Genomic DNA, 23,730 nt, shown 5'->3' with positions numbered 1-23,730 from the left:
ATGAAGACACCATTCACTACAAAAAACCTTCCAGCTGCTTACCAGTAGTAAGATGACATGATAAAGTACAAGCTCTTGGTAAGTTCTGTAAAAAATCTGTTATCTATCCTTCCTTATCCTAGCAGTGTATGCCTCAATGGGATCCAATGGGAGTCATACCCTGGAATATAATGGCAAAAAAAAAAAAACCCACAACAAAAAAACCAAGACAGACACACAAAAAAATCAATACCCGAAATTTCAGGGGTCTTGACTGTTTGAAGAACTGACAGGAAATGCACTGGTTTCAGTGTAATAATAAAAGGTCTGATGAAATACTTGGAACGTATGAGTAAGGAAAAAAAATCACATAAAAGCAAGTGGTATTGTCTGTGTGTTGAGGGGGACAATGAAACTGTGATTACAATATGGCATCTAGTTGTAGGTTTTGTAAAATAACACAAGAGTCAGGGAACGGAAAAAAATATGCAAAGATTACACAAGGTACAAAAAAAATAGTATAAGACTATTTTGATTGAGGGAAGGTTAAGAAGTTACTTTGATCAACCTACAACTATGCATAACCAGTATACAGGGTTGGTTGTTCTTTAGTCCTCCGAGAAAAGTAGCAATCAGGAGACAAAGTTTGGCAAATTCAGACCACAGGTGCGGCACGGGTATTCAGCACCGGTTGTTAGCCACTAGAACAGAGCAAATTACAGCTCGTTGCCATCTTAACTCTTCGGATGGAGATTCACTTAGGAAGCGCCGTGCTGCAGCGGGAAGCTCTAGCTCCCGCGGCAGGAGCGCGGGGCCCCCTCAGGGAGGCGCGGGGGGAGGCCGCCCCCCAGAGAGGCGCCGCCGCCGCCCCGACCGCCGGGTCCCCCCGCGCCCGGGCGAGTGACGGGGCCCGGCGCTGCCCGGGGCTCCCGCCGGCAGCTCCTCCCTTCTGGCCGGATAGACGGCGGCGGAGCGTGGTCTCCCCAGCCCTGGCTGCGGGGGGCCTGGCTGGGGCAGAAAGCAGCCTTTATAGCCGGCACGCAGCTGCCCCTGCTCACACCTACACGCTCCGCTGCCGGAGAAAGGCGCTTCTGCCGGGAGCTGCGCCGAGAGCTGCCCATGGGACTCCGCCGCCCGGCGCTGCTGCCGCCGCTGCTGCTGCTGCTGCCAATGCTGACGGGCGGTGAGTAGAAGCCGCCGCGGGCCCGGGGCCGGGCTCGGCCCGGGGCCCCGGGGCCGCCCGCCGGTGAAGCGCCCCCGCCCCGCCGTGCCTGCCCGGGCTGGGCCGCTCCGCAGCCTGGGGGCCGGGGCGGGGGGAGGAAAGAGCAGTAGGAGAAATGAGCGGGGCCAGCGTACACCCTCACACCTTGAAATGAGGTACTTCCAGAGGCTGTCTAGCGCGCTTGGGCGTCGCTGGGGTGTAACGCAGCCCAACGGAAAACCGGGGCGCCGGCTGACAGCTGGAGCTGGTTCTGCACTCGCAGCCCAGCCCTGTCTCGCCTTACATCTGCAACAGAGGAGTTCTGCTGGAGGGTCTCATTACTTTTTTAAAGTTCCTCAGTACTGTGCAAGTGTGTTAAAAAGTTCAGTATTTTATATCGTACTGCAGATTGCATGTGTAATAATAATCTTTCTACAAAGCCAATACATTTACCAACATGGTTCTTGTGGGTATTAGTGCCATCTCGGAGCTCTTAAGTTACAAAGCAGTTCAAAAACTAGGAACTGCTAGAACTGAGATTGCCTACAAAACCATAACTGGGTTATTCAGAAAGAATGAGTCAGTCTTTATGAATAAGTTATGATGAGAGAATGTAATTAAAGGACCCCTGCCTCATAGCTGACCTTAGCTGACTACTCACTTTGCAAATATTTTTTTTTTTTTTGGTCTCTTATGTCCTATTTATTAAACAGTGTTAAAGACCAGTTGTAATAATTTACAGTCCATTTCCTCATAGGTTTTCAGAGGTATTCATCAGTATAGTATCTGAATGTACTTCTTTCACACTTTAGTGAAATTGTATTATCATCCCTCTTTTTCAGATAGGTAGGTGGCTGACACAAAAAAGCATCCACTATCCATGGTGACAGATTAGAACCCAATTTTACCTACGACTACTTAAAATTATGTAGAACTTCAAATACTCAAAGCTTGGCTCCAAGTACTGCAGTAGTTTGGTACTCCATGATATTCAGCAGGCTGGGAGCATGCTATTAGTAAACATCAACAGGCATTGTTTTAAAGTGATTAAACTCATGCTAAACCTTTGTGACAGCTATAAGGATAAAATCCAGAGTAGCGTTCAGCTGCCTTGATTAAGAGCTTTTATTTTTCCTTCTTGCACTTTTTTTTATACAGTCCTACACAGCTTGCAAATTCACCAAATCAAATCTTGCAAATAGAAGGATCCCGAGATCAAGAGCCTCAATTCATTTTTATATTCTGTGTGCAGAATGAAGCAGGGTTGGGGGCAGGGGGCAGGCAATTGCATGATTAAAAGACCATAAGGTAAGGTGCTTACATAATGGGGCCAACTTAAGGTCCCACCACGCTCACAGCCCCAATTCTACTCCCTGACCTCAACATGCCCCTATTATTCCTTCTGCATTTTGATGATCCTCCAGACTTCATCCTTTGCACAGTACAAACCTCAGCAAAAACATTAAGGAAAGCAATGAAAGACTGTTTCACTGCTTCTGCCAGTCTAGAGTGATTGTTACAGAGAGCCTGGCTTGGGTCTGATTGCTCTGAGTCAGGCATGGCAGCCACCCGTTCTGTGCACAGCGAGGAGGAAGGGAAATGCAATTTACTTGTTTCTCATTGCTTGGTCTGCAGTATCAAAACCAGGCAAATTTATTCTTTAAAAAAAACTACACATGACCAGTGTGTCGAGATAGCACATCAGCAGTCTGGGCAACAACATGAGGCAAAAAAGGCCATTCCCGATGGCTTATGAAACCAGAGGGAAAAATCTAAGCAAAAATAATAATAATAAAAAGGTTCTATATTGCACTAACATGGTTCCTTCAGACATTATTGGCTAGCTACAAGAGTCTAGCCCAATCTTACTAGACATTTAAGAGTATAAGCAGTTGTCATTTGTAATGCTGCAGCCTTATTGCAGTTTCTTTTCAGCTGGGAATTTACTGAACCTGTACTGACAGTGAAGATAACACTTTTAATGCTATTGTAAAGATAAGAATCTGGTTATACTCAAATGGGTACTTCTGCTACCCAGAGCTGAAACACATGTTCAGAGCTGCAGCGGAATGGGAGATGATCATGTGTCAGTTCTACAATGTGACTGTTATTTTGACACCTAGGACCACAGGTTCTGGGAGTCCACCTTATGGACCCCTTGGGAAAATGGGAGAGGATCTTTTTACCAGAAAACCTATATAACTAAATGGGACATAATATCCTGGAACGGGAGCAAGATCTGGGAGTAGTTGTCAGTCAGTAAAGTACTAAATATGTTCTTAGGAAGCCCAGCTATTTCATAAGTACGAATTAGCTACAAACATTATTTCTAAAGTTTTAAAATCATTCTCACATACAAATCAATTGTATTTCTTAATGAGGTGATTTCATGAGGTGTTTAAATCCCTTTGTTTCATGAATTTACAAGTGCTGAATTTCACCAGCATCCCACGCATTTCAAATTACTCAACTGTGCTGGGAACAATATTTTTCTGGCAGATCTTCCATTAACTGATTATAGTTGATAATTTAATCTATTATAATAGATTAGTCTATTATAGATTATAAAGATTATATACAAACGGTGTAATTATTTAGTTATTCCGTAGAAAAATAACTATCAAAGCCTTCAATGACAAAGTCTAAATTTATTTCTGCTCTCTCGCAGCTATTATCAGTTATTAAATCTTAATGTCTTTCCCAATCTGTATCCAATACTGGGAGTTAAAGTTTATAAACTGTTCTCATACCAAAATAAATCATTAGTTTTATTAGTAAGACAACTCTTATCAGCAGCTTTCCACTAATCTGTTTTGTACTCATCCAACTATTTAAAAATTGCTACATAAAGCTTGGAGGCTGCACTGCAAGGATATGCTGCCTATTACCATTAAGGGTCTTTGATACATTAGCTCAACCTGAAGGATGACCTGAAGCCCTAAAAAATCATCTGGTGTCTCAGCATTTATCTGCTGCCCTGGACCTACTGACACAGGACAGTAAAGTTCCTAAATACAATCTTGTTCTGGAGAAAGAATGGTGAGAATCCCTTAAACATCAAAACCCAAAGAAAATGAAACAGAAAAAATAAACGCCACTTCTTGTAATTTCCCTGGAAATGACTCCAAGCACCCACCCCACCATCCTGCCAGTTACTTGGCTTGTCTAAAAATCTGGAAAACCAGAACCCCATCCTAGAGGACATATTTGTTGAAATGTAAAGCATTACATTCTACAAAATAACAACGTGGGCAAAAATGCATGTTGTGGTAAGGAGAAAATACTGCAACACTTAGGGCATCTAATCTTAGCAGATTAGTGGACTGAGCCCACAGAACACATGCCAGCCCTTGCCAGTTTTAAGACTGGAAATAACTGAAGTCTGCCATTGTGTGCTGCCTTGATGGGAGGAAACCACTGCAGCTATTCAGAACGTTGTTCAGTATTCTGCTCACTATAGATAGAGGTAAAAAGGGACTTGGGTCAAGCAGTGTGGCCCCAGATTGTCAAAAAGAAAACTATTATCTTCAAGTACTGACATTCATTATCAAAGTTTAAAAAAATTAAAACCTTATTTTATATCTGCATGTTAGATTAAATAAAAAACAAGGAGTTTTTCTTTCACAGTTTATAAAGGCACTTTTGGGGAAGCCCATTTTAGAAATCGAAGAGGAATTCTTGAATTAGCCGGAGCCATTAGATGTACTACAGGACGATCTCCTTTTGCTTACCTACGTTATGGATGCTACTGTGGTCTGGGAGGAAGAGGATGGCCCAAGGACAGAGTAGACTGGTAAGAGTAACTATCTGAGTAATTAAGTGTTGAATGTATGCATATGACAGAGTAAAAGGACTAAAATATGACTAAGGCCTACTTAACATCAGTGAGGGAACTGAGTTTAAACATACCTCAGACTGCTAAGAAACTCTGAAGCATTAAAATTATGTTACTGTAGATCTACATGAGTCCTACTTGCCTTTAACTTAGACTCTCATTGCATTAATACTGGATTCACAGTACAGTTGTGTTTCTTCACTGTTGCTGTTTGACCAAGAGCTGAAGAACTGAAGTCTTCCTGGAGAAGCTTTAAAGCTCAAACATTCAAACTATCTGTAAAAGTAAAAATTTTAAAAAAACCCTCACAATTTAAAAATCTCTTGATTCTACTACCAGCGAACCCATTTTATTAGTATTCAAAATAATACGTATTATTATGTATAATACAAAATATGCAAAATTCAACCTGTTGAAAAATAACTTATGAATAAAAGGAATTGTTACCGAAATAATTCTAAAAACAGACCTTTGTATTTAGTACTAATTCTCAGCATACTGACTGCAATCAATTTCATTTATAATTGAACATTAGCTGACAGGAAGATGATTTTCTGCTTACTGTAGTTAAATAAAGGTTTTATATTTTCAAGTTTATCATTATAATGATACATTTCCCCACTGCATGGGACATCTCATGTTCTGACTTGTCAGAGAGATATATTGTAAATTAAAGGGAAAACAAACATCTGATACTCAGGGTAGAATATATGGGAAGTTGAAATTGTTTGTTTGTTTTTTTATTTGAGTAAAATTCTAGTCATGATTAGATCTAAAACTTTTAGAATCCTTGCCTACATATTTCAAGTTTTTGGATGTGTAATCCGTTATTTTAAAGACAATTTTGCAGAATGTAATCGCTGCTTTAATGACTGAGAAAACATGCAAAAAGAAGGGACTATTATTAATTCTGGTAATCTGTATACATAAAGATGATGGTGGAGAATCTGCAGTTTGACAGTCTTTCATTGGAGGCCATTTTTTCGTTTTGTGAAAGTCCCACAGTAGTAGCAAGAAGCTGCTTCACAAAACATGGTTAGTTATTTGTGGTCTGGGTTTTAATAGCAACAGAATGTAGTTATTCTTGTAATCAAGAATTGTACCAATTGTAGGTAGAGACAAACATTCTTACCATATGTTTGATTTCTTAAAGTTTTGAACTACCTTGTGGGCTGTTTACATTCAGAAATATGCCTGCAAACAAGTTAAGTGAAAACACAGAAATACTTAACTAAGAACATCTGTAATGGAATTATTCAAGTAATAGTTATTGCAATTTAGATTTTTGCCTGCCACTTACCAAAATGGACTTTCAAATGGAGACAATCATATATTGCTTTCATAAGATAAAATCCTTAATCTATTTTTATTTTAAATGTTTAAAAGGGCTAAAGTAATTCTAAAAATTTTTGTAAACACATGAAAATAGATTGGACTATGGCAAAAAAAAGATGTATTTCCTGGTTTATTTAACTTAGTACTGCTACAAAGACTCACTAGAATTTTGGGGGTTTTAAAATTTCTGTGCATGAAATGGATGCATTGAGCTACTTCATGGGCATGTGCTGTGCAACTGTTACATACTACAGGATCTTTAAATGGCGATTCACGTGGAATTACATTATTTAATAAGCATAGGAAAAAAAAAAAAGTAATTGCCCATGGGAGCTCACAGCATTAACTTTTTCTATTGCAGACACAAATTCCTCAGGCAGTCTAAACACCATCTAAACATTATGTGCCTACTGTAATACGATGGTTTTAGGCTACCAGGAGGAAACTGAATGACTAAATGCAAAGAGCTCGTGGATATGCCCTGTTCTTCTACCAAGTAAAAAAAGAAAAAGTATAGTCCATTTGCAGCAAAAGCTTACAGGCTATCTAATTTTAGGTCCTTGTTACCTCCCTCATTTGCTATTCTGGGCTTGCAGTGACTCTATGAAAGAAGAGTATTATTTTAAGCATTAAAATATGCCATTAATGCATACCTATACTGTTCAGTTCCACAATGTAATAGAAAATAATTAATTGATTGTCCCAATTATTACAAGAATCTGAAATCATCATTTTGGGCAACTTTCCAAATTTTCTCATGATACTGAGCAAACAATTACATTATGGCATTAAACAGCACCCATGCCTATTCATTACTGTACATTTCACCTGCTCTCAGCTTTTCTGCCACCACCTAAGGACTCCGCTATAAGATGACATTTATGATAGTATGCTATGGCCTAACAAATCTTCTTATCCCTTCCCTGTTAGTAACTTTTGCAATAGCATCACAGTAACTGCTAGAAAAAAACATCATTCATTATCTGACAGACTATTCTGGCATTTAATCCTTTTCTTGGAAAGGGCTAAGATAGAGGTATATCCACATAAAAGTTTATTGTGTTTAAAACTGAGAATGCTTTAAAAATTCCTTGTATTTTCATCTATGAGGAAGTTCAACTAGATCAATGTGTAACAGACATTTTCCTCATAACTGATTACATGACAGAGTAATATTTTTTTCTAGGCGATCTATTAAACAATTACCCTGTTTTGATTCCTGAGCAGGTAACGGTTTGTACATTTGCATATATTGACTGTTTTATTATTTCACAGACTGTAGAAATGTGTTGATAAAAAACATCCACATTATGTGACCATAAATCACCACAGTACAAATTAAGGCAAGCCCGTTTCTGTTACCCTCAGGTGCTGCTTTAACCATGACTGCTGCTATGGTAAGGCAGAGCAAGCAGGTTGTCACCCAAAGATAGAAAGTTACCACTGGGAATGTGAAGACAATGCTGCTGTGTGTGGTGAGTGAATAGTTCTAGTTGCAGGGGGTGGTTGTTGCTTCTTTTTTGGTTGGTTGGTTGTTTTTTTTTAACTTCCAATGATTGTCTCACTGACTTAATAGACAGACATTTTTTCCATTAACTGTAAAATTCTTATTTTACCATCCTTCTTTTTGTGACTTTTTTTTTGTCAGGGTAAGCTGTGCCTCCAGAAAGCACAGCTATGCCAACCAAATGCATGCGTCTTTTCTTCTTAATCCCCACCTACTGACATACATAAGCAAACAAAATTCTGAGCTACATGCTTCTATTACCCTTTCAGAAAACACTACCAAAAAATCCCCTCTTTTTATTCAGCATTTGCATATGTTGAGGAACCCATGTTATGCTACTCCAACATGCAGGTGTCCAACTGGAGAATAACTACAAAGAAAATTACAACTGTTTAAAAAGGATCCTTTTTATACCTAGCAGAAACTATTTCACACTATTTATAAGTTTATGATGGACATGTTTTTGGCATGCTTACCACTGATTGGTTGCAAAGCCCACTACTTGTGGCTGCAATTTATGAATGAATTCACAATTACAGCTTACAATTTCAGACACTGAAGTAATAAAATATTTGATGAGTATGTTTATTTATGGAAGTAACATGTCCACAAGCCATAAAATGTTAATTTGAAAATATTTACATAATTAGTGTATAAATTGCAACAGATGGCTGACTACATCCCAGTAAGTTTTGATTCCTCTGAAATATGAAAGCAATATACTTGCTATGCTGTAGTATAAAAGAGAAGGATAAAGAAATCTCAAAGAAACAAACACGAAAAATGTTTAACAGGAAAAAGTAGTGTTTCTTTATTTCTTCACAACTCCCAAAGTTTTAGCAAATATTTTCCAATACACTTCAAAGACTTTTTCAAAGTGTAACTTCTCACAAGCCACCAAAATTTGCAGAGTTCTTGTTGTTAGGTTTTGGGGGTTGTATGAAGGTTTTTTTGAGTTGTTTGGTTTTGGGTTGTTTTGGTTCTATCAGCTGCTAGGTCAGTTACTTTGCATGTAATTTTATGCTATTACCTAGAGTGCAAATCAGCTTAAGCATTGGTTATTATTTGCACCACAAAAATGCAGACCCTTACATGAACTTCTATGCAACAAGTCTGAGTTTCTGACTCCATAGTTTCTAAAGGCAACAGTAGGCTCTTCAGAGAAAACACAAAAACCTCTAATTTCATAACTCAATGTAGAATTTGCCTGCCTGAAATCAAAGTTTTTGACATTACTTCCTTTCTTCCTCTTCATTCAATGTTTACTTTGCCCAGGAATCTCTACTTGCTAATTTCCTCCTCTACTCCAGAAGTACTAAGCATCTTTTCTCTGAAACAATCATCTAATTGTCAAGTTACGGTCCACCTCTATTTGGCTGTAAAAGTTCTGCTCCTGTTCTGGTCCAGCAGCTGACAATATTTTAAAATGCTGGCCAAGATAGTAGGCATGTCATCAAGAAACAAAGCTGAAACAAAGTCCCTGAGGTACAATGGAGAGGATTAAGTTTGGTGCAATAAAAAGAGAAGGCATAGTTCTTCTCAGTTAATGTTGGGGTTTTTTTTATCCTATCATGTTTTTTATACTACTTATGCTATTGAGTTCTTTAGAGTAGCTGCAGTGTCAACATATATACATTAAGGACATTTCCATTTCATAGCAGAATTTGAGTTAACTCTGAGTTAACTCACAAAACTGAACACTTGTTCTGCTCCTAGACAAATCTCAAGCAGAGATTCAGCTAAGCTTTCAAAATGTGCAATAATACTCAGACAAAATATAATCAAGGATTCTTCAGTTTACAGACAGTTGCAGAGAGAAAAAACACACATTTCTGGGTTGGCACAGTAAAACCAAAATATATTGCTGTAGAAAAAAAATTTCATGCTAAGAAGAAACATTCATGCCAGGAAACCTGTTAAGTTACAATACCAAAATTATAAAACTACTCTGCTCCCATGAGACCCCCCTGCAGTGCTGTGTCCAGCTCTGGGGCCCTCAACATCAGTGCATGGACCTGCCTGAGTGGGGCCAGAGGAGGCCACGAAGATGCTCAGGGGGCTGGAGCAGCTCCCCTGGGAGGCCGGGCTGAGAGAGTTGGGGGGGTTCAGCCTGGGGAAGAGAAGGCTCCGGGGAGACCTTAGAGAGGCCTCGCAGTGCTTAAAGGGGGGACAGGAAAGGTGGGGAGGGACTCTTGATCAGGAGGTGTAGGGGATAGGATGAGGGGTAATGGCTTTAAACTGAAAGAGGGCAGATTTAGATTAGCTATAAGGAAGAAATTCTTCCCTGTGCAGGTGCCCAGAGAAGCTGTGGTTGCCCCCTCCCTGGAAGGGTTCAAGGCCAGGTTAGACGGGGCTGGGAGTAATGTGGGCTGGTGGAAGGTGTCCCTGCCCATGCCAGGGGGATGTGGGACTAGATGGTCTTTAAGGTCCCTTCCAACCCAAACCAGTCTACGATTCTAAAACAAATAGGGGTACAGGTGGATTTTATCATAAGCACACTATACTTAACTTCTTACTGAATGCCTTAAGAAGTGGGTGATTTAAGCTGAACGTGGAACATCTTTGCATCCCTTATTTCACATGCTACATCCTTTGGTAGATTAAAGCATATGCAAAATAGAAAATATCTTCTGAAACTCAAGTTACACTAGGGCAACAGGGTGGGCAGGGAGGGTCACATAACACTTTCTAATGGTTCTCAGTGTTCCTTTATTAGAGAATGTGAAGAAGGGTATTCAAGTCTTTATTCAATTACTATGTTTTCACCTGCCATGATAGTTCCACTGATTACCAATTGTCACTAAACCAAACCATGCTTGTATACTCCCTATTGCTGAGATGTCCCAGCATGGAGCATTGTCTAATAAAGAACACAGAAGAACTCTAAGTCTTACTGAAGCTCAATACTGTTCCCATATTTTGAAATAAGAGCCATTTATATGGCAAATATGGAACATGAGGTAGCAATTCTTAATATTCCATTTGTTATTTTTAATTACTTCAGACTAATATCAAACTTACTGTGTTTTCTTTCAGAATCACTAGAGGACAAATGTCAAAAAATGGCATGTGAATGTGACCGTGAAGCTGCCAAATGTTTTTCTAAAGCTCCCTATCATACAAAATACCTTTTGTGGCCAGACTTAATGTGTGGCGAGGTTCAGCCTCTGTGTAGGTATTAGATATATGACATCAGTCTTTATGACAACTCTGTATGTATTTAAATCTAAAACGACTTTATTTTTCAGTCACAGTAACGACAACAAATGTTTTTCTCCTTTCTTGATCCTCCTTCCTGCCACGTCAGCCTCTTCACCCCAGAATGGCCCCAGTAAACATTCATCCTCTTACTTACTTTCTACAATGCACAGACTAAAAGCAAGTTCATTAGCTTTCTGTAAGCTTTTATTGCCTAAACAGGAATTTAAGTTTATCAGCTTAAGGAGTAATGGACTTAAAATTACTTTTGTTTACATTCAGATTCACAGATTTTTCAGATTCGTAGTATCATTCACTGTGAACTTTTCATCTCCCCTCCACTGGCTCTAAGATACAAATCAAACATTTCCACTAACATTCACCTTAACATTCGTTAACTTTGAACTGACTAGAAGAAATGCATGAAGTGACGTGTCAGCACAAAGAGCCCTCACATCTATATTAAACACTTATTATGAAGCCTAATTTAACTTTTGCATCTCATTGACCTTAAGTCGTCCTACCTGTATTAAAAAATGCCTACTATAATTCCTTTTTTCTAGTTTTTACTTTTTAAATACAGTTTTCCAATAAGTTGTTCATTTGGTATGGCTCAAGCTCCTTACTCCATGTACACCCTGAGTTTCCTGTGGGCACAGGGAGAAGTTCTACTCGTAAAACTTCAGAGCCAGATTTAAAAGTGCAAATGCAAACCCCTCACCAAGACAGATACATGAAAAAAGTAGCAGTCACTGGGACCAACTGACTTTCTCTTAAGTGTTTCATCTTGGACAGCATGAGTTTGCAAAATTCAGAAGTGTATGTACCTCATAAGGATATAAAGATAGTTTTTTGAAACCTTTTAGAAAGAGAAATCAGTAACATGAATTCCTGAATAACACACTTTTCCATAACCACTAATTTTAACAGTTTAAGAACCAGGAGTGTTTTGTATCTACTTTGACCCACCTCAGCGCTTACAGATGCAGGGCTACAGACCAAGTCAAAGCTAATGACAAGTACTTCAATGTAAAAAGAAGGATGAAGATTTCAAAAGAGATCTTTAATCTTTAAAAATATTCATAGGCAAATTTAAAGTTCATATTAATGATACAAATGAAAAAAAAAAAAACAAAACCAATGTAGAACGCAAGGGGACAAAGCTCTTAAAAAAAATCTAATTTTTGTTTCAGTCAAAAAACATACATTAACAAATGGCAATCCTGTTTACAGAAAATAACTTTCTAGTCACAATATTCGTTTACACATCTAGATATACACATTATATTTCAGTAAGATGTAATGACAGCATCAGGTCACTTTTCCAAAATAATCCTTTTTAAGAGATAGCCCTGAATTTAAGAATTAGCAACAGACTTCAAGAGGAGCGCATTAAAGAAGGTATTGATGAAGTCTAACTGATTTGAATAAAAAATTTTGAATGGCAATCACCACATTTTTCAAAAGACAACAAAACTCAAGCAGTCTTCGCCTTCAACAGTGGGAATTTTAGAACAAACTCTACTGTGAGACGGTAAATTTGACAGTCACAACTTTACATGTAAAGTAGACTGAAAACACCGAAGTACTTTCAATATCAAGCCTATCCAGGAAGAGCTTTCCTTTGGCAAACTTAAGTTGAAGAACACATTGCTAAGTTTTAAAAAAGAAAAAATCATCACTATAGCTGTTCAGAAGACACTGATTTTAAGGCAGGCTTGAAAATAATCAGAATACGCACAACAGAATAGGTAAGTTTGATTTGATCAAAAATAGGGTGATATGATTGTGTAAGTTTTACATGGCTAAATCAGGAATGTTACTTTTTTTTTTTTTCAATAGCAAATTCCTTTCAGATATTAAAGCCCATCCTCAGATTTGGAATCAGCTTGTTTAAGATTAACTTACCTTAAGGCTTTTTTGTATGTTTTAAATTAACATAATCCACCACTTTCACTGCCACATATACGAGGAAGAAAAACAAAGCTTATTTCAAATTTCCATTTTTAGAAGCTAAAAGGCTCAAAAGTTCCAATGCCAGTCACTGCACTTGTGTCTCCAGACGCCTTACTTCTTTAACTACAAGATCAATGTTTATGATTGGGTTAAAGTACAAGGCCCAGTAAAACAAACAATTGCAAACAAACTGAGGAATAAAAGGCCAAAAAATGGCAACAAAAAGGCCCTGGGTTGAGACTTTCCAGAAATGTCTCCACATTCTGTGAGGAATAGTCCTGTGAAGAAGGAAAGGAAGAGGCTTAGAGGAAATTCCAATTTTGTTTTTACCCCTTCTAAGAAAAGCTAGTATATGCTGCAGCCTCAATTTATTTAGTATTTACTCAAGTACTTGTAAAACATCATTTTGCACTCCAGAAAAACTTTCTTAAAATAAACTAATACTAGATTTTACATGAGGAAGCATTAAGTCAATTTATTCAGACCACAAAGCACAGCAAGTTAAAGTGGTCAAATTCCAGATTTGTCATAGATGAGTTGCAGGTACCCCGCACTCTTACTACGCTAACACGTTCTGCCCCCTAGCTGCTGCAGAGACAGTGAAAACCCAGTATACACCAACACAAGAATTTCTCCTATGCAATTTTTAAAAACTATAAATAAAAGATCACAGCAATTATAAAATAATATCCGTATGCTTGAATTAAGGCTAAAGCAGTAACTGAAAACAGAAATCACTATCACCTATCAGAAATACTATCAGTGTAGCTAAACTTCCTTATGATTCTGATGACTCATCCTTTAATATAGGTAATAACTATATTGTACAAATACAAAATACAAAAATAATATAATGACAAAATATATTGTGTTTAGTTTTCAGCTAATACCAGTTACCATAAAAGGCAATTCTCAAGGTTCATATTTACCCTATGGTTAAGAACATGCTTATTTCCGTTACTGCATTTGCTACATCTGATCAGTAAAACCAGCTGTAAGAAACCCTTTCAAGTACTCACAGAAATAAAGATATTCAAGAGTGAGTACAGTATCTGTGCAGATTCAGATTCACACGTTTTTATTAACCTCAGAGTTGTGGTTGGACACTGTCATTTCAGTGAGCAACTGTGAAATCCCAAGACTGTTACTTTCTATTTATAAGGCTGTGTACTTCCTACCCTCTTCAACAAGCTCCGTAAGACTTACTTCAATTCTCTTCTTGACCAGAGCCTCCAAAAGGAGAATAATTCCAGAACAGAGAGCAACATGGCATTTACAATTATAAATCTTGATGTCCAGTAGTGCACATCCAACCAATCCCAGGCAAATTCAGCTATCAACTGGTATGGCAAAAATAAATACTTCACAATGAATTCTTTCCACTGTTTCCAAGAAGGATCTTTAAGGTCCTGTAAATTAGGGTAAGACTGCTAATGAATTTCCTATTAAACAGACACAACACTGGCTTATTTCTACTATTGTATTGAAAAATTGTTTTTTTATACATTGAAAGCAGTCATTTATCTTTACTATACTTTCTGTTACGATAATACTTTAACCCAGTAATTTCCATTAGATTAGGATAAAACATCACAGCCAGCCAGACCTTATAATGCCATCTGTTAAAAACCAGGTATTTTGAGTGAACTTAAAAAATCAGCTTCACAGATTTAAAGTATTAGAAGCCTTAAATCAATCTTATTAAAAGGTAATGGTCACAACACTGGTGATCACATAATCAAGGAACCACTTACTCTGTAGGACTTTTTTTCTTAAAAAAAAAAAAGTTGCATTGTAAAGAGATTACATGGTGAATAATTACATCATGTTTTTATGCTGCTAGTCTTAAAATGCTTATAACTAAAGCAAGTAGCATAGTTTTGAACACTTACTAGTAGTTTTGTCACAGTATCTTCATACTTGTCTTCTTGCGTAGGGCAAATTGTGTGGATGAAAGGTAGGAAAGCTTCTGCATAATCAAACAAATACAGGTATAACATACTGAGTCTTGGAGAACTCTTCAGTGCATATAGAAGAAAGAGTGATTTTCCTGGATTTACTGCCTGCAAGGTATCAAATTATCAAGTTTCAAACAATGAAAAAACAAAATGAGAGGGACATGCCAATTCTTAGATTTTTCCAGTGATCCCTTTTCAAATGATCATTTTTCAAATACAACAGGTCATTACACTGAGCAGTTTTTACAAGGGTAATTCTACTACCTTAACGTTCCTTATGGTTTTAAGAGAATTTTCTTTTAAATATATTACTTTAAAAATACTTAATATACACAACAGACTTTATATAAAATTTACCTTATATTCCCAAAGGGTCTGTGGTGGTTTAACACCTAAAGTTTTAACACATTCCAGTTCCGCCATAATAGCTTTTCTATGGTTACTATTCTCTATACTGTAAGGCTCTTTTGTGAAATCCTCCTCTGTCAGTGTTAGAAGAAGTCTACAAAAGCAGAAGAATTCAGAAGGTAAACAGTGCCTCATTCACCAAAAAGATATGAATAACAAATTAGCAATTACATACTGAAACAATAAGCTACTGATAGAAGGTATCACCTTTTGGATTACATTCCATATCAAGTGTTCTGAATCAACTGCGTCTCAGAGCCTGGCTTTTAAATATCCTTCTTTTCAAGTTTTCTCTTGCCTGCTTTCAGCATGCAAATTTATCAGCTTGTTGGCTATTATTGAATACAGTTCTTCAGTACTTCACAGAGCTAGTCTGGTCTCCTGAAATCAAACCTAGACCTCTTGGATGGAATGCAACAATGCATATAGCATATGAATATTTTCATAAGAAAGAAAAGGTGGGAGAGGTGGATAATACATTAGTAGAATTTTAGTTTCAGTATCATTTCATTCTGCATTGTCAGCATTTTTAAAAGTTCTTAGAAAAATTTCAGTTAGCCTGCATAGTATCTAGTACTAAAGTTTTCAACTACAAGTGTTAAAACTTCCCCTGAACTTTATTTTGATACATCAGCAGAATATTTCCACAATCTATGGAAAGAAGTACGGTCATTTTACAATACACCATCCCTAATAAAAGCTATCCAGCAGTCCGGTCAAATGGCAGCTGTTCTTGACAATTAGGCCTCTCACCTTCCATTCACCTTCTCCAGTAAAAATCTTTCTTTATAATGTGAAGCCCATGGGCCCAGCTGCTCTAGCCAAAGTATCACTTCTTCAGCAGTCCATTTAGCAACAGGCTTGTGAACAAGAAGATCTTCTTCAAATTCTCTGCTACTCCAGTGATATCCAAGTAGAACTACCTATAGGTAGATTAAAAAAAAAAAAAAAAGAAAAAAAAAGAGATCCCTTACCTGTAAAGCAAATATATTAATGATACAAATGAACATGCATTAAGGGACTTGACATGTAGCATCTTCCATTTTATGGACCCTAGAATATACAGGTTATAAGAAAGTATCTTGAAGTTTTACCCAATTTGTCTAACTTCTGTTTGCTGTGTATTGCAATTGTAGTTCCTGACAGACAACTCGGAATGCTATTTTATTTACTCTGCTCAGCTGAAATCTCTTCTGTGCTGATAATCTTTTTTTTATGTGTATGTAATTTAAGTATATTTGATTGCATGCTTAATGAGTAAATATGGAAAACCAATCAGATGAAACTTACTGCTACACAAGTTAAAGCTGTCAGAACGCCTGAGAAAAACCCTCCTCCTCGAGGATTAATTCTTCCTGTGTTCGGAACTGTAGGAATCTGGTCGTTCCCATATTTTTGGAAGGTTGCTAAGCTGCGTGCTACATCACTGTTTTGTTGAATATCTTCTTTTCTTTGTTCAATGGCATCAGAAAATAGCTTTTCAATAACATCCCTAATGGGAAAAATATTTGTCATTGTACTATAACCATTAAGGCTTAACATTCAGAAAAGGGACAAATTTTTGGATTTTTGTCTTCCAGCCTCTAGTAAAGACCGTCATCTTTGAAAGCAAGAAAACATTAATACCTGGTAAAGTTAAACTTAAATCAATTACTTCCAAACAATGTTTTTCTTAGTTTCTAAAGATAGAGAAAGTTAAAATACCACATTATTAAAAACCCCTTGGTTTTATATAAAACTAGAATTGTGTGTGTTACTGGCAAGCCTTGATTATTCAAAAATGCTAAGCAAAAGACAACATAAAAGCCTAGCATCAATCCTAACATCTATTTATTAAAATTTTATTAACATAAGATAAAGTATTATTAACACAAGAACTTGTGGGTAATTCAAAACAGCAAGTTGATATTTCTGACATTGTTTTGCAACAAGATCACATTTCTTCCAATAAGTAATTCCTATTACAGGAGTAATTACACAATTATCAAAGATCATTCTAACTTAGAATTATCAGGAAACAACCAGCTGTACTAAAAGATCCAAGTGTGTCAATACTAAAAAAAGGATTCCTCCTCTCCATTCCCCAAAAAATTCAGAAGGGGGAAAAATAAAAAACTAAACAAATCCAAAACAAAGCCAGCCAACCCACCCCTTAGTTCCATGCAGGAAAATGTGCTTGAACAGTTCAGTACAAGTATGGAAATATGAAAGACTTCAGGATTTAAATGTCCTTGTGACAGTTCAGACTACCAATAAACTACAGAAATCTGCAGCAAACTCTAAAAACCAGACAACTAATTTCAGTGGTTTTAGAAATCCAAAAACAGCATAGTACACTCACCTGAGAAGGATGTTGACTTTGGGGAATCCTTCCCATTTTTCTCTGCATTCGGGGCATTCACTTTTCTTGGATGATACCCACCACAATGCTAGGCAGTGTCTACAGAAACTATGCCCACAGTTCAGGGTGGTGGGATTGACCAGAATGTCGTAACAGCAGTGGCAAAGGAACTCGCTAACTGATATCCGCCGACCGATCTCAGGAGTAGCATGTGTTTCAACTTTTGCCCTCTCTGTTTCACCTTGTAAAGTCTCATCTTCTTCCATTTTCTTTTATGTCTTATGCAAACAGAAAGCTCTCTCTGATCTTCAAACCAGTTAAGGCATTACTTCTGAAAAGCAACAAGTTAAACCTCATTAAGAAAAAAGTTACTACAGAAGTTTATAATTGCAAGCAGTATAATTTATCACTGTAATTATTTTGTTGCGCTGATGGTTTTCAACTTTTTAACTAACTTAGCTTTTCCCAAAATGAAATATGATCTTCTGCTTTTTCAACAACATATTAATTGAAAACTACAATCAAAACCATTCTAGATGTAAAAAGCTGGGCTCAATTTCCCTGTATTTTCCTGTATTACATAATACATGAAAGTGAAACAAAAAAACCCTCTGATTCAGATGACTTTTGACAGTATCTTTAATCAAGATTTTACTAAAACACACCAATCAAAAGAAGTATCACTAGAAAATACCATCAGAGAATACAAAAATAAAACACCAGTATAATGTAACAATCCAATTTACTCCATCACTATTCTTTCCAAACATACGGAATAAAACATGAAAAAAGGTCAGTGCTACACATTGCTGGGCAATATTAAAAAAAAAAAAAATAGATCCACGAAGTCATATGTTTCATAATTATAAGGGACTGATCTGCTTGCCATGTCAGTGGAGGACTAAACTCCATAGTAACTTTACTGGCAATTACTCTTTGCTATTATTTCAGAAAATGCACAAATGAGTTTAAGATTGTTCCAAGGTTACCAAAAATATAAACCTATTTGCTCTATGTGCCTACTGTATTCTCTCAGATATCTGTATCTACTTTCTTAAAAAAAGCCCACACTGATGCAGATCACTATCAAAAACTGCACAATTTTCTCCTCAGGCACTACCAAACCAAAATATGCTTATGCTCTCCACCATGTGGCTCCTGCTTACTATTAAGTTACCATCTTTCCATCCAGATCAAGCACAAAGAGGTAAGCATGCAAGTTGGTAAAGATTAAAATTAAAAAAAGAAGAAGCAGTACAGAAATAGAAACCAATGAAATCAATAGTGCAACTAGGATCATCAGACTGCGTACAAACTTGTCTTTTCCCAGCAAAGCAAAGACTGTTGGCTTTCTAAAAGACAAACTTGAAACAGCCCTTGCAAGAGGAGAAATAAAAACAAGGGTTTGCACCTAAGTTTTCCTGGAAAAGAGAGGATTGCTGTGGGTGCAAAAGTCTTTCACCACTCGGTCTCTGCACCGAACAAGAGAAGGATCAGAAGCTGAAAGCTTACTAGCTCCTCTCCTGCCTCCTCTTTCCAACTTTAGCCCGCTTCCCCCCTCGGCGCTGCTCCCGCAGCCGCGGCACCGGCGGTTCGGGCCTGCAGCGACGTGACGGCGGTTTCCTCCCCCGGCGAGGCCGGGCCCAGCTCGGAGCCGGCACGGGCCCGCCCCTTCCCAAGCCGCCCGCACCGGCGGGAGCCCAGCGGCACGGCCCCGCTCCGGCCTCCCCGGGCACCAAGCGCAGGCCCCGGCCCCGGCCCAGCAGCGGGGCCCTGGCCCGCCGCCCCCACCCGACTCACCCGCCGGCTGCCGCGGCCCCGGCGCTCAGCGGCCTCCCCTCCCCCCCCCCCCCCCCCCCCCCCGCTTCCGCACAGCCGCCGCCCCGCCCGCTCGGCCCGGCCGCCGCTCCGCCGGGGGTTGGGGAGGGCCGGGTCGCGGAGGTCCCACGGCTCTTCCCAGCGCGCCCGTCGCCTCCCGGGAAAGGCGGTGAGCACCGTGGGTTGGCTGCCAGCGGCCTCCCCCGCCCCGGGGCCGCGGGGGGACGGCGCGCTGCCCCCGCCTGCGACAGGCTGCCCGGCGAGGGGGCACTGCCGGGGCTCCCCGCCGCCGGCTCCGCTGCTGCTGAGCAGCAGCCGCAAGTTTATCAATAGAGCCTGTATCAGCGGAGCCGGTTTCTTTTTTATCTCGAAGCGTTGTATTTCAAAGCTCCTAAAATCACCGGACAGGAACACTGCTACACTCACATTTTTCTTAATACACACGATTCATGAGAATTGAGCTCCATTTGCTGAATGTCTACACACCCAGGTGATCTTCCTTCACAGAAACTTTGTTCAAGGTTTATTTTACAAGACTGAGAGGTCTACTCTCAGAAGTTAGACTTCTGGAGGCTAGTTTGACTGCAATGCTAACGCACGATGCACCAAGTTGGTTTACACAGGGCCTATTTTTACCACATGAGAGTGTATCTATATATACACACATTCACAATTATTTATATCAGTCTCTGTTCCATTACTGCTTTTCTTTTTGACTAGAGTCCAACAAAAATTGAGTGATTTTTTTAAACTACTGTTGAGTTGTATTTTTTCACTCTGCAACACAGTGACATTTTCTTAAAGATTTTGTTCTTGTTCCACTTTAATACAAGCTACTAGTACAGTTCAAACATTTGAGTTACCAAAATGAAATAATTAACTTTTTAATTATTCCAGCCTATTTCAATAAATAGTAGTCTCTCATTATTTCCTCTCCTATATTATCCAGATTACTCCAGAGAACAATTACTACTGTCCTGACACATACATAGGTCTGGTTTTGTTCGCTTTAGAATTATCCTAATCAGATTTCTTATGGGACAGAAAAACATGTAGCTGAAAGTTCATCAACTGTTTAAGCAATGATCCAATATTTGTATACCACACTTCCATATTTACTTGTTTTACTTAACAGTTACTGCTTCTTTACTCGCACGTAGAATTCTGTTAGCAAGACTGCAGTATTACTGCTCATATCCACTTGTGCCAAAACAATCTCAATCCAGTTCTGGCCTTCTTTAAAGTAATACATTAAAGGCATTGGACAAACTTCCTATCAACATGGAAAACCCATGCATTTATGCTCAAATGTATATGCCATTTCAAGACTTTTTTTAAACACAAAATTCTAGCTATATGGGTTCAGGGATCATAGAATGATTATGCATTCCAAAACAGTTTTCAGCTTTAGTCAAATACAAATTAAAACTTCACTGGCAGCACAGAAGCTGGCAAGCCCGTACAAGCTAGCTTCTAAGGTTTATTTTATGAAAAGATCTCATACTTAAGTTTATTTGTAGTTTTAACTAAATATTTCAAGTTACGTCCCCATCAGCAAATTCTTAAACTACCCTAACATGAAAGTATTAAACCTCTTCTAGATCAGAGGAAGTTTATCTAGATCTACCTTAGTACAAGTGAGGCAAAAATGTGGTCCAGAATATTTAGGCCTTGATCTAGAATCTATTTTTGTGTGTGCGTGTGTGCGTTTTCACTTATCGTCACATTCAGTGTTCAGTAAAGTAACGCAACGTGTTGGATACAGTCTGTGCTGCAGACTTATGTGATGATGGGGAAATGTAGCCTTTTTGTTCTAGTTTATAAAACTTTTCATGTATACAAAAGCAATGTAGTCCTATAATTAGCTGCTTGAATTGCTCTCTCTCAAGAGTACCCAGTATGTCGGAAAGCAACAAACCTTTTCCGGTTTCATCTAAAAAATGAGATATTTGAAGAACTCTGATTACAAACTACGTAAGTGCAGTTGCTTCAATATATACAGGGAAGAGAACCAAGCAGGTACGTAATTAATTAGGCAAACATTCTATCTTCTGAAACTAAACAAAAATTAAGATGTATGCCCTCTGAAACATTCCTTGACATATACAATTGAAAGCAGAAGACTAATTAAGGAAAACTACACAATAATGGGGATTAAAACTTGAATAAGTATCATGAGCATTCTAAATTCTTCTTAACACATAATAGCATTTAATTTTTATTGTTATGTATTATATACAGGAAGACAGTAAATAGGAGACTATTCCTAAAGAGGAACAAAGCCAGAGAATGAGGCACCTGGGCTGTCAAATGCACCATCAAAAATTAGATTTTTCTCCAAACCAGATCTTCTCAGAAAGCCAAAGGAAGACAAAGTACTCCCGTCTATTCAATCTCCAGTTGTGCAGTTTGGGACATTAGTAATGCAAACAGAAGTAATCTAATAGTTTTTTTAAAAAAATCACCATTAAAAAACCCAACACAAAAGTAAATCTGAGGGGATTAATTGGACATTAGACCTTCAAAGAGAAAAGATTTCTAGTATCAAATTGTAGTTGAAATGGGTAATTGTCCTAATTCAGCAGAGTACTTTGCTGTTATTGTACAAAATTACTTTGTATCCTATATGCAGGGCACATTTCCAAGATGATGTCACCTGAAAAAAACAGAGCATACAATACTATATCCAAGATCAAACTGTATTAACTCATAGTCTAGATTACTGCACCACATAAATATTTTTGAGGCTACTATCAACATAGTCAATGCTAACTATAATTGCTCTGGTTTAGTCCTGCTATATAGTCCTTCTTTATATTTTTTTCTCCTTCCAAGTTAAAAATAACTTATTTTTAATAACAAAATAACTTTAATAACTAAAACAAAAACCCCAGAAGATTCACTTGCTTCAAATTTTCCTTCTAAAAATGTAACATACATGTTGAAGTAGAAAATGTCTAATCTGTAACACATAATACTTCAATTCCTATTAAATAACTGCATTTTATTACAGCATCTTACATTTCTACATGCGGTTTAGCTTTATTTTGTAGGTGAATGAAACAAGGAGTTTCTGGCTTTGTCAGCTACTTGGGGAAAAATGTCAAGTTTCTACAACAGTTATCAAGCACTTTAAAGTGCCATGAGCGCTTTAGCTAGAAGCTGAAGGATCATTTCTTAAAAATTAGAGGAATACGATGAAAATGTTAGGCTTCAGCCTATTTACTACAAAATAGAAAAATCTCTACTGCTATTTTAACCAACCTCTTACTGAGCACCACTGAATCACACAGATGATTTGCTGGGAGTGCACGTAGAATTGCTTACCCCGAAAAGGCAAAACTTCATCTTGAAGAATCTTTAAAAGCTATCTCCACTCTGTCTTACATAATTCTGTATCTTCTAATCTATGCAGAAATGAACTCCCAATTTATGGAGAATTTTCCATTTGTTTTCATTCTGCTGGGATTTTGGAAAAGATTCATCTGCTGTGTGAACTCTAAACACGTAGCACTTACACTACACTCCGCATACTGTCCTTGCCCCCAACTTCTGCTTTTGTGCAACACCTTACCTCTCAGGCAGTTGTTTCCTTCCACAGCACAGATGCAGGAACATCTTGCTGGGTGTTGAGATTAGTTTACGGGTTTTCTACAGTGATGTGTGAAAACGCTGGTTTTACGATTTTAACAGGAAGACAAACGTTCCTTCCACAATACTTCAAGCCTACCAGTTCCTCCGGACTTTTCATCATTAAAGCATCATCACCAGTAGTCCTCCACTGTCCTCCAGGTATCTCCTCAGCAAATCCCCATCCTTTCTCTCTTGCTAGCGCTAGTTCTGCCTTTCCGATCTGAAAAGCAAGGACCGTGCTTTCCAACATCTGCGACATTTCAAAACACCTCACAGAGAAGCAGCTCTTTTGAGACTCCCTTCCTGCTGACGGCCCCATTACAACTTTCCCGCCCCGCAGCGACGGCCAGGGCCGCGTTCCCCCACCGTTCCACGACGGGGCGGGCAGCTGAGGCGCCCCTGCCAGGCCTAACGGGCCCGCCGCCGTTCCCACGCAAGCGGCCAGGCCCGGCCGCCCCTCCGGGCGCAGTTCCTCAGCCGCCACGCCCGGGCAGGGCGGGCCCGGGCCCGCGGGTGGGCGCAGAGCCGGCACGGAGGGAACCCCACTCCCGCCCGCCGGGC

The 23,730-nt window shown here is 38.7% G+C and overlaps 2 protein-coding genes across 6 annotated transcripts; one reads left to right on the top strand and one right to left on the bottom strand.

Annotated features, from left to right (window-relative positions):
• The first annotated feature begins 531 nt into the window (after positions 1 to 531).
• PLA2G10 (phospholipase A2 group X) lies at positions 532 to 11,541 on the top strand. The gene is made up of 4 exons (XM_032983806.2): positions 532 to 1,162; positions 4,808 to 4,973; positions 7,719 to 7,825; positions 10,894 to 11,541. The coding sequence occupies exons 1-4, from the start codon at positions 1,099 to 1,101 to the stop codon at positions 11,037 to 11,039; spliced, it is 483 nt and encodes a 160-aa protein (XP_032839697.2). The 5' UTR covers positions 532 to 1,098; the 3' UTR covers positions 11,040 to 11,541.
• BFAR (bifunctional apoptosis regulator) lies at positions 11,347 to 23,730 on the bottom strand. 5 transcript variants are annotated; one of them, XM_032983804.2, is made up of 8 exons: positions 23,111 to 23,730; positions 17,719 to 18,049; positions 16,668 to 16,869; positions 16,131 to 16,300; positions 15,327 to 15,471; positions 14,904 to 15,074; positions 14,218 to 14,420; positions 11,347 to 13,289 (listed from the first exon to the last, which is right to left on the bottom strand). In XM_032983804.2, exons 2-8 carry the CDS (start codon positions 17,982 to 17,984, stop codon positions 13,097 to 13,099), a joined length of 1,350 nt encoding a protein of 449 aa, XP_032839695.1. In that variant the 5' UTR covers positions 17,985 to 18,049; positions 23,111 to 23,730; the 3' UTR covers positions 11,347 to 13,096. The 5 variants fall into 5 exon arrangements, with proteins under 5 accessions (XP_032839695.1, XP_042654258.1, XP_032839694.1 ...); XM_042798324.1 differs by lacking the exon at positions 23,111 to 23,730 and adding an exon at positions 19,519 to 19,566; XM_032983803.2 differs by lacking the exon at positions 23,111 to 23,730 and adding an exon at positions 19,231 to 19,504.

Source organism: Tyto alba, unplaced genomic scaffold (genome assembly GCF_018691265.1).
Source record: "Tyto alba isolate M040663 unplaced genomic scaffold, T.alba_DEE_v4.0 Super-Scaffold_28, whole genome shotgun sequence".
In the NCBI taxonomy this organism is placed as follows: Eukaryota; Metazoa; Chordata; class Aves; order Strigiformes; family Tytonidae; genus Tyto; species Tyto alba.
The sequence above is the reverse complement of the archived record's forward strand: the minus strand, read 5'-3'. Positions and strand labels throughout refer to the sequence as shown.

Bases quoted from the DNA above. Each gene is read 5' to 3' on its own strand.
- PLA2G10 (XM_032983806.2), top strand. From the start codon at position 1,099: ATGGGACTCCGCCGCCCGGCGCTGCTGCCGCCGCTGCTGCTGCTGCTG. The intron at 4,974-7,718 runs GTAAGAGTAACT...TGTTACCCTCAG, and splicing joins CCCAAGGACAGAGTAGACTG to GTGCTGCTTTAACCATGACT. The intron at 7,826-10,893 runs GTGAGTGAATAG...GTTTTCTTTCAG, and splicing joins AGACAATGCTGCTGTGTGTG to AATCACTAGAGGACAAATGT.
- BFAR (XM_032983804.2), bottom strand. From the start codon at position 17,984: ATGGAAGAAGATGAGACTTTACAAGGTGAAACAGAGAGGGCAAAAGTT. The intron at 15,472-16,130 runs GTGAGAGGCCTA...CTGCTTTTGTAG, and splicing joins CTGGAGAAGGTGAATGGAAG to ACTTCTTCTAACACTGACAG. The intron at 13,290-14,217 runs GTAAGTCTTACG...CCTTCTTCACAG, and splicing joins TGGTCAAGAAGAGAATTGAA to GACTATTCCTCACAGAATGT.